This window comes from Dreissena polymorpha, chromosome 5 (assembly GCF_020536995.1).
Source record: "Dreissena polymorpha isolate Duluth1 chromosome 5, UMN_Dpol_1.0, whole genome shotgun sequence".
Taxonomy (NCBI): domain Eukaryota; kingdom Metazoa; phylum Mollusca; class Bivalvia; order Myida; family Dreissenidae; genus Dreissena; species Dreissena polymorpha.
In genome coordinates, this window is record NC_068359.1 from 37583836 (window position 1) to 37595514 (window position 11679).

The 11679-nt window shown below is 35.4% G+C and overlaps 1 protein-coding gene across 1 annotated transcript; it reads right to left on the reverse strand.

Annotated features, from left to right (window-relative positions):
- LOC127881694 (NOP protein chaperone 1-like) lies at positions 1 to 10620 on the reverse strand. The gene is made up of 4 exons (XM_052429801.1): positions 10469 to 10620; positions 10232 to 10315; positions 2818 to 2954; positions 1 to 2352 (listed from the first exon to the last, which is right to left on the reverse strand). The coding sequence occupies exons 1-4, from the start codon at positions 10527 to 10529 to the stop codon at positions 2158 to 2160; spliced, it is 477 nt and encodes a 158-aa protein (XP_052285761.1). The 5' UTR covers positions 10530 to 10620; the 3' UTR covers positions 1 to 2157.
- Between the last annotated feature and the right edge of the window lie 1059 nt (positions 10621 to 11679).

Consider the following 11679-nt stretch of genomic DNA (forward strand, 5'->3'; position numbering starts at 1 on the left):
TTCAATTAAACCATTTTATTTCAATTATTGATTGAGGTAATGTTGAAATGAAAAATTCCATAGTATTTCTTTAAGGATGCAACTCTGTTGCCAGTTAATTATTTGCGAAAAAAAGCGCAAATATTTGAAATTTTACAGCTTGCAAACTTCAACAAAAAGTTACATGTATACAAATAAGTGGCATATTTTAAGAAACTAAATATATAGTATCAACACTTATATACTGTTGAATTGAACATAAAGTATTAACTGTCTATGTCACAATCAGAAAATGATTTTAACTTCCACAACTAATTAACTATTTTGTTTAGCCTACAAACAATACCAATATCAATTCTAAAATCCACCTTTAGGTCGTAGATGACAAACTTTTAAGTACAAGCCCTCATGTATATTTTCACAATCCTTTACGAGTCATTGATAATCAAAAATATTATTGCTTAAAAAGTATAAATATTAAACATTTCCTCACACTACATAACATCATTGGACCAACTAAACTTAATACAAAACTGAAAGTCAATGTAATTTTACAAAACAATCTTAAATTTCATGCAAAATTTGATATAAAACAACAGGACGGTACAATTTATTTTATTAATATAAATTGAACAAAAGAATATTAAACAACAATATACGCAGGAATGGTAATCTAATTTACCTGAAGCAATATACCATACATGGTGTTCTACATTCTTGTGACATTTCCTTTATTCATCCCTTTTAACTGCCTAAAATGTATGTTCACAAAACATAAAATTTCATACAAACAAAATGTAAGATGGTTTAGTGAAAAAAAAAAACAAAAAACAAACAGAGCTACACATTTATAATGGACATTTTTAAAAGTTCTACAAGCAGAAATTAGTGTCAAGATTTGTAAAATGAGTACAAAATGCAATCCATAAGTAAACATAAGATTTGTAAAATGAGTACAAAATACAATCCATAAGTAAACAATTCAAGATCAAACGATTCTTCTCTTCTCTTGATAAACAAAAATCCTGTAGACATACGAGTTGTATGAAGACTAAATCAGTACTGTATTGCACAATAAATCTGCAAATCCAACTGTTACATACATTTAACCTGATGGGGTAAAAGAAAACCCATGTACAGGCTTATTACTGTAATCATCCATCAATGTAAATTAATATTAATATATAACATGTGTAGTTTAATACACAATATTTTGATATTACCATAACGAATTTATTTATCTATCCATAAGTCAACCAAAAATTACAAATATCACTAAATCACATTTTATTTACAATAACATATCATTACATGGTAGGTATACAAATACAAATGGAAGATAATTAAAATATAACTAAAATACATTTTTTAACAAAAACATTTCCTAACAGATTATACAAATACAAAGGGACAAATATACATTTTTTAAATGTTCTATTTTAAATTGTGTCCTATACCCCCCAAAAAAGAGAACGAGAATGTAAAATACGCTTGTTTAAATGTTGGTTTATATTGATCTTTGAAGGATGTATTTATTTGTTATATGAATGTTGGTTACAAGAAACATAGAAATGCCAGGAAACAAGATCTTCAGTATTTTACCAATTAACCTAATTCAATTCAAACAAATCTGCAATCCCAAGAAAGGCCAGCAGGTAAACTACCTACATACAACATGTCAGCACAAATCTTCCAACCAAACTTAAGTTTTTGAGTAAAAACAGAATCTCCATTTAACATTTAACATAACAGTAACCTTAATCCTACTTGCCTGCATTGCATTCCCAATTTAGGTCTATGTGTAAGCTATCTACACATGTTTTTCAGAGCAATAACTATTTCCAATCTTAAATCAATGAGTGGACACAGTTTTTCTATTTTTAGTCACAGTGGCCTTGACCTTAAGAAGCTACGTCTTCAGGTACGCTACCTACGAACAAAATGTCAAGGCAACAGCTCCATTTATCCTGAAGACATTGAGCATTTTTAAGTTACAGTGACCCAACTTGAACAGAACTTTTTCAAATATTTAGCAGACACTGTCTCCTGGACGCAAGGTATCCCGCGCTGGTGTTCCCTTAATATATCCTGCTTTTCAAAGGAGTGCATTAAAAGTCTTTGTTTTGAAATTAATTAAAAACTAAATATAGCATCGCTACATCATAAATTGTTAAGTACTTAATCAGTATCACAGTTCACATCTTTAACATCCAAAATCTGCTCCACAAGTTGTTTACCGTGGCCAATCTTTCTGTTGGGAAGTTTAATGTTGTCCTCGGTCACAGGACCACAACCCATGGCAATGTCACTATCAGATAATTCTGAGTCCGAGTCACTATCCTCACTGTACTGCTGATCAATCAAGGCAATATTCTGAAACAGAAATATACTACAATCAAAAACGAAATACACTGCACTTTCTACATCCAACTTTAACACAGTGGGAAATTGTACCAGTTTGAATTGATGTTGAATGGAGATAAGAACATCAATATGGTCGTTGATTGCACACCTGTATAATATGACATTGCCAGTTTCAAACTTAGGGATATGATTTGATTTTTTTAAGAAGACCACAATCTTCTTATGTCATATACCAAATATAAATTCCATGTTAAACATTTCAACTCCCAGTCTGATGCAGGGCCTATTTTCATGGTCTCAGGTTATAAAATAAGAACTCAGGCTAGCTTGGCAGAACTGGTAACTTCAATGTCTGAATTAGCAGAATAAACTATAATTGACTACATTATGACTTTTAAAATCAGTGAATTTCACAACTTTTATGCAATTAAACAGTTTGTAACAATATACTACAAGTGTATATTCAGCACACACCATCTCTATGTGAGGTTGACTATCATCATCAATGGCCTCTATGTCTGCAGAGAAGCTGGGATCTGATTTCAATTTCCTCTCCAGTTCATCATTGGCTGTTGCAATTTGCGGAAGAAATTGTTTCACCTGACTTAACACTGAAAATAGATCGAGTGGACATGGACAGTTTTCAAGAGAGAATATTTACAAGGACAGAGGAGTATGCCTGGATTATGCACCTTGTTTCACTTAAAAGTGATCTGCAAATTTTCCAGTAAACTTAATAATGATAATAAAGAGAAATAATGTTCACATAGGGCCAGAACAAAAGCACACAAAATCAAAATGCTACTACTACTATCAATTTAGAAACCAAACTTTTAAAATGGTTACTTTCTTAATGATTATTTGTAAATAAAATGTATGGGTCATGGCTGTACTGTAAGCATGTATACAGGTTAATATTATCACAGTCTTAGCAAAAGTCACAAAACCAATCAAGGATATGACTGAGGTGAAGTTCGAGGTGAAGAAAATTAATTTATGTTGACTTTTTTAAATTATGCGATTCGCGTGCATAATGCAATGGCAAACCTTACAACAGACATTTAAATAAACACCTTCTTAAGGTTCATAACTATATTTATTTATGAAAAACTGTTTAACTTCACATTAAACATATATTATTTATTGTGCAAGGTAAACAGTGATCAACCACAATATGTCATCCAATCATTGTGAACGATGTCGGCAATCTTTCATTTGAGCTCAATGTCTTTACCTTTGAAATACATATGGTATACACTGTCACAGTTTTAAACTAATGACACTTTACCACCGAATCCGAAGTTCAAGATTTGTTCACATGGAACACAGGTATTGGGCGCGTGGCCAAGTCATTTTGACCAAAAATAAACAAAAAAACAAAAAAAAAAACAATCTGATATAATTGGGCGCGTGGCAAAGTCATTTTGACCACCAAAAAAAATAAAACAAGAGATGTGTTCGTCAGAAACACAATGCCCCCTATTGCGCCGCTTTTAATTATATATATATTTTTTTACCTTTTACCTTGAAGGATGATCGTGACCTTGAACTTCCACCACTCAAAATGTGCAGCTTCATTACAACGCCGCTTTGATTTTTTTTGACCTTTGACCTTGAAGGATGACAATGACCTTGAAGGATGACATTGACATTGAACTTCCACCACTCAAAATATGCAGCTTCATGATAACACTGCTTTGAAATGTAAAAATAAATAAATTTACCTTTGACCTTGAAGGATGACCTTGACCTTGAAGGATGACCTTGACCTTGAACTTCCACCAGTCAAAATGTGCAGCTTCATGAGAACGCCGCTTCATGTTTTTTTGACATTTGACCTTGAAGAATGACCTTGACCTTGAACTTCCACCACTCAAAATGTGCAGCTTCATGAGAACGCCGCTTTGAATTTTTAATTATTTTTTTTACCTTGAAGGGTGACCTTGACCTTGAATTTCCACCACTCAAAATGTGCAGCTTCATGAGATACACATGCATGCCAAATATCAAGTTGCTATCTTCAATACCGTAAATCTACGAATATAATACGCACTTTTTTACCTGCCGATTTTTTCTTCAAGTAGGGGGTGCGTATAATATACGAGTTTAGAGCAGAACAAAATTTTTCCTGTGCAAATTTTCAACTTAATCGCTGTTATTCGCTTCGCGGCAGCCATTTTGAATTACACCGTTACATCAAAGGGGGGCAACTGTGCTTATGGAAATTGTCCTGGCTACACCGTATATTACTATACATGCTAACCAACTATCGGTATATTAGATTTATAATAATAATAGTTATTATTTTATTATTATAACTATAATTGTTCTGAATATTGTCAAATGGAATTAAATGTTATAATAAACAGCGTTTCTGTTGTTTCTTTTGCAATTATGACTGCTTGACCCAGGTGTCAGCAGGTGGCCCGTGTACGTGTTATCGGTAAAGTTGTTGAGAAGGGCCCTCGCTTGTCAGCGGGAAACGACTGAATACCCGTGTATTCGAGGTGTTGATAAAAGGGGCCAGATTAAGGGGCCAGAGTAAACGATTGCTAATTTACACTTATTGACACTTACCATACAGGATCTTTATAAACACAGAACGTCAGCATTGGGCATCATTGGTCTTTTTACCATTTTATATCTTACCATTATCAATTTTCCTTCAATAGTATACAAACTATTTTTCATTTACCGTGCACTCCCTCTGGTCCAGGGGAAACAACCATTGAAGTCTCCATCACCACAATTACCTCCCTTAGTACAACTGAGTGACACCACCTCTGCTGGCTTTTCTCTTCCCCCACCCACATCGGCCTACACTTCCAAAAATCTCTCCTTCTTTCATCCCTCCAGGGTGGCAACATATATTTTAAATATATAAATGCATATAGTTCTGTACATATTGTAAATAATGTACCTTCTTGTACAAATTTAGCTGTTTTTGTCTCATTTTTAACTGTAAAGCACATTGTCTTACCCTTAATTTTTATGTGGCGCTATGAAGGTGACCGTTTGGAGACACGTAAGTTATTGCCCTTAACATATAAGGGTTTTTTACCAAACCCACTTTTAAATATTGTTTTAACGCCACTCTGGGGGGACCTCTCTTCGCCATAGCCCAATCTTCCTTAAGTTCCATACAGACAGGGTCTTACGTTGGAGCATTAGGGCTATATTCCCTGTCTGCAAGTGTTCAACATTGAGCCACATACATAAACTTGTACTCATTAATTTTTAACAACTCAATACTCAACTGCAACATTAATATATAATTGAGAGTTACACTCCCTATGTGTTATCATATATTGTCTTTTTTTCCTTTCCTTTTCATATAATTACATGTACACATGCAACTTCACTTTACATTTGAGAGCTGTTAAATCAGGCTCTGGCATCCCTATTAATTAAAGTTCATATATATAAACATATCTCACCAATGATTATATCTTGTTGTGTGGCATTTAGTTTAAACCTTAAATATACTCATAAAAATGGTACTTGACTGTGTATGTAAACATATTGTGGCAATGTTCAACCACTTTGTGATCTGGAAAACCCTCAAGTATTACTATTGTATTATTCAAACATATACACATATGTGTATCCCTTTTTCTATAAGACTTATATTTAAATAGTCCTATTTGGACTCTAACATTTAAAACACAGATCACAAAGTCTAAAGACTCCAACAAAACCCATTGCAGTATATACTGATTCACTGAACAATGGGTCTGGTAATGATAATGCCACATACAACAGTATGTGTGTTTTCACCATCTTTACTTATAAATATTGGGCTATTCTTTCTCTCTCTCCTCCTTAAATAACAAAACAAACAATAACATACAATAATAACATCATATTAATGATAATAATTAATAATAAGCACAGTAACATAACATAAACATAATAATTTATAACTATAAAATAAGTCCAAGTTCTTTTGGATTTATCATCTTTTTTTTAAATTTATTTTTTGCATATAAACTATTATTGTTTACTTTTTCTTAAAGTACAAATTCAGCCGTGGGAAAATCTATTTATAAAACGGATTGACCTACTGGCAATCCGTAATAAGAAATTTCGGCCAATCAGCGCCATCGTTCTATAAGCGCATCAACCAATTAAAACGCCGCTTTTTAACAGCGATAGGCATATCCACTGTAAAGTACTGCGTCTTTTTAACGCTTCATATAAAGGTTATATATTTTTAAACCACCGCACCAACACTGCAAAGTTTTATATTTATATCAATGGTACAGCCCAGTAAAATCGGGCTGTCCATTTTATGGCCGTTTTCGACCTTTTTAAGCAGAGTTATATGTTAAGCAGTGTGCTCGGGCAATGGTTTTTAACCGAAGTCCCGAGGGTAAATAACCCCATTAGTTCAGATTGGGCATCATTATCTTCCAAACAGCCTACTGACTACATATCGTCATCGACAGCGAACAAAACAGCTCCAAATTTATTTATCTTGAAATTGTCAAAAAAGGCACTTTTTATCGCCGATCTGTTTATTGTCAAATAGGCACTTTTTAGCGCCGATCTTGAAATGTCACAATGGGCAAAGTACGTGCATCGTACACTGCCAAGGAAATGCTAGCTGCTATTTCCTATGCAGAGGCACATGGCAACAGAGCAGCCGGACGTGAGTTTGGCTGTAATGAAGCCTGTGTTCGTCTGTGGCGCAAGCAAAAACCCAGTCTGCTTCGCCAGAAAAAAAACCAACGGGCTGAGCGAGGGCAGTCAGCCAAGTTCCCTCAACTAGAATCTTGATTTTGTCAACGACCGGCGTCGACAAGGGATATCCGTGTCAACCATGGAACTGGGCTTCGAAGCCAGAAAACTCGCCAAAGGGATGGAAGGGACGGAAACATTCAAGGCCTCACGCATGTGGGTGTGGAGATTCATGCAGCGCCACAGCCTTTCAGTACGACGGCGCACCCACATAGGACAAAAGCTGCCAGAAGATTATGAAGACAAACTGATTGAATTTCAGCGTTACATCATCCGACAACGAAAGCTGCATAACTTCCCATTGAGCCAGATTGGCAATGCCGATCAAACGCCACTGACGTTTGATTTACCAACAAATACTAGTGTATCAGCAAAAGGGCAGAAGTCGGTCTCGATAACAACAACGGGTAACGAAAAAACCGCTTCACCGTTATGCTGGCCTGTACAGCTGATGGGGGCAAGTTACCGCCCTACGCCGTTTTCAATCGCAAGACCATGCCCAAAGGCGTCAAGTGGCCGAAGGGTGTAGAAGTGCGGGTACATGCGAAAGGATGGATGGACACCAACCTTGTCCATGACTGGATTGAGACCGTGTGGGGCCGTCGTCCAGGTGGTTTCTCTCAGCGTTCCCTACTTGTACTCGATGCCTTCAGGGCACATAAGTCAGATGATGTAAAGACGTCACTATTGTCGGAATACAAGACACATCTGGCCGTCATACCCGGAGGGATGACCTGCATGCTGCAGCCACTAGACGTCGGCGTCAACAAACCCATGAAACAAATGCTGCAGTTGAAGTGGAATGAGTGGTACTGCAGCGGTCCACAGTCATACACTGCCGGGGGGCGACGAAGAAAGCCGGAACTGGAGGAGATCTGCCAGTGGATAGTTGACTGCTGGCAGCAACTAGATCCTGCAATCATCCAGCGTGCTTTTAAGAAGTGCTGCATCAGCAACAGTCTTGATGGCACAGAGGATGACGTACTTTTCGAGGAAAGCGACGATGACGAGAGCGATTTCGAGTGATTCGATGAAAGTGACCTCTGATCAACTCGTCACTCGAAACAACTAAACAGCCCTTTTCAGGGCACCCATTTATCTAAGAAAGAATTGTCTTAAAATTGTCAAATTTTTATCAAATCAACCATAAATTATATTTGCGTAAATAAAACAATCAACAGTAATATAAACCGCAACGATATCTATTGATACGACACATGAACACTTATATGGTACCATTTTAGTGTTTGTGTGTCGTATGAATATATACTCGCGGGAAATAAAAATGGAATTAATTGTGTTACAAGTAAAGAATTTTGTATCTGCAAAAATGTATGACTGTAATCATATCAAATCATCCATAAATTATATTTGCGTAAATAAATTAATCAGCGGTAATATAAACAATAGACATAGATATTTATTATGCAATTACCACGACAACGGCCCGATAACACATCACGATCAATATGCCGAGGTATAACTGTGGGACAGATTGTCGATTGCTATTTCCACAACACAAAAATATATCGAAACATGTTTTCGGAAATGACAGCGTAATGGTCGATTTCGGACACGATTTTTTTGTGCGTATTATATTCAGATTTTCAATTTTTACCCATGAATTTGGACCAAAATCGGGGGTGCGTATTGTACACGATGGCGTATTATATTCGTGGATTTACGGTATTGAAAAAGTTATGGCCGATGTTAAAGTTTTCCGACGGACAGACGCCATATATTTGACATTTGACCTTGAAGGATGACTTGACCTTCACCTTTCACCACTCAAAATGTTCAGCTCTATGAGATACACACGCATGCAAAATATCAAGTTGCTATCTTCAATAGTAAAAAAGTTATGGCCAATGTTAAAGTTTTTTTCGGACGGACCGACAGACTGACATACACACACACTGACATTCTGACTGACGGACAGTTCAACTGCTATATGCCACCCTACCGGGGGCATAAAAATTCTGATATAATATATATATATATATATATACAAGGTAGGTATCTCTTCAATAGTGAAAAAGTTATGGCCAATGTTAAAGTTTTTGGACGGACAGACATTTGACCTTGAAGGATGACCTTGACCTTGCACCACTCAAAATGTGCAGCTCCGTGAGATGCACATGCATGCCAAATATCAAGTTGCTATCTTCAATATTGAAAAAGTTCATTTTTTTCTGAACGGACAGACAGACATACTAGTCCATATAAACGGACTCCCAGAACCTTTGATAATTTTTGCTATGGCGGCTCTTACAGTCCATATGCACCCCTTCATAAACATGGGTGCAGTTCAGCGCAGCGAATCCGTGTGCGTCACTAAACAGACGTTGTTCGAGAAAAATTGAGGAAAATAATGAATAAACTTCATAAACATGATAAATTTACCTGAATGGCAACCTTCGGATGTTATCCTTTGCATGCACCCTATGTTTCAACACACTTTTCTCGCTGACATGTTTATGTTTAAATTTGAAACAGTGTATTCTGTATCGAATACGATATCATTATCGACTTTATAGGCTGGAGCACATAACCCAACGTGCAAAATATTGGTGTGCTGCGACCTAACCAATATTGGGTCAATTTTCCAATATGGCGGATACAGCGTACAAAACAAAACCTAAGTCAATAAAATCAATTATTTCTTGTTTTAATGGTACCATTTAGATAAGTTTGTGGTTTAGATAGGTTAACTTTAATAAGTTCTTGAAGTTTCAGTGTTCCTTAACCCTTGCATTGTTGATAACATTTTGCACCCATGGACAAGAGAGAGCTGAGAGTTGAATTATTGCAACTTACACACATACTGACTGACGGCAGTTCAACTGCTATATGCCACCCTACAGGGGGCATAAAAATTGATCTTAAATGGAAGATTGGGAAACATAGCCAGTGACATCGCTGGTTACCGGAGCGGAAATCCACGGAAAAATCACACTCCTGCCAATACTAGCCAAAAGGTCAGGTTATCTTGTAACCTGGTCCAAATTCCATTGTGCTGGTCAGTCAACAACAAATTGGAACTTGACCTGACTTTGTTTCAGCAGCAATGGCAATTATTCAGTTTTATATGGCTTTTTTTGAGGGCTGGAAGTGCTTGTGAAGCATTGGTTAAGACAAATTTACTTACCTGATGTTGAGCATGGCATGCTCTTGAAATTTTGTCGGAGATCATCCAGTGTGTTCAATTTCTTATTAACCAACAGTTGTGCACCTGAAAACAAGCATAGTTTTCTTTTATATGAAATTCAAACATTTTTCTCAGAAAAGTGTAAAAGTCTCATGGTTTTAAACCTTATCCGAAACTAATAATGACCGAAAATAACTCCAGTGACAGCGTAAGATACATGACCAAGTGATTACCTACTTTTAATGTTTGGCTGCACAGACAAAAGATCCGTTGATTTGGAAGATTCTTTTACATCCATGTTGCAATTACATTAGCTGTGTATACTGGTAAATGTTTAAAAATTTATATTTATTGCATGTTACAATAATTTAGCAACATGTAGGCTGACATATTGGAATAGTACAGTATAAATATTTGACGAAGCGTTATCAAATTGTCAAACACAAAACAATAAGAACAAATACAGAGATGCTCAGTTAAAAAAATATTGCCAATGTCGGCATTTATTTAACCGTTTACATATGCCGATTAAAAATTGTGTTTTAATAAAACTGTAACGTTTTATTAAATAGTATTATATTTGGAAATTTGATACCGATACAAATATTCCGGTTCGTTGAACACACCAAGACACCTAAATAAACACAATATCCATGCAAAGCTGTCGTTCCATGCTCTCTCATAAAATCTCTGCCTTCACAAGAAAATCCTAAGATTTGGTAGGATTTTACAAGTTATACATTTTGAAAAGGAGACTCATTTTCTTTTATATTTAGAAAATATTGTATACGTTTAGGTTCATAATAAAACATAAATTACCTAAATTAAAAAAAAGTAAGAATAACAAAGTGAAAATAATTGTATGAGGTGTCTCGGCTTTCATCACGTGTTTGGTTATGAAGGCATGGATTTGATCCAGTTATGCTTGTTCCAATCTCTGCGCGGAGGTTGAAATAAACACTGAATATACCGTGTATACACATGTTCAATAATAATTGTAAAAGTAACATTAAAATAGTAGATTGTCCATGAAATACACATACAAGATGTTCTCAAGTAAAAGTCAAGTAACATTTATTCATACCGCTTTACATGGCAATTGAAGTAAACATATCAATATATGGCAACAGAAAGAAAATAATTAACAAATTTACATACAGATCTTTATAAGATTAAACATATTCGATCAAATATCCATAAACAAACATAGATCTCTGATTAGATCACAGACTCAGTTGTTTCAAAGATCTTTGGTTTTATTAAGATAACTTCCAATGAGCTGAAGAGTCGTTATAATTTATAATTGTCACTGGTAAGGTCACCTTGTGAACTTATAATGGTATTTAATTATTTTAAAATAACTATTTCTAGTGTTGATAATCATATTATATCTGACTTATATCTGACTTTTCCAATGTGATGGAGATGTTCGAAAAACAATGAGAGAG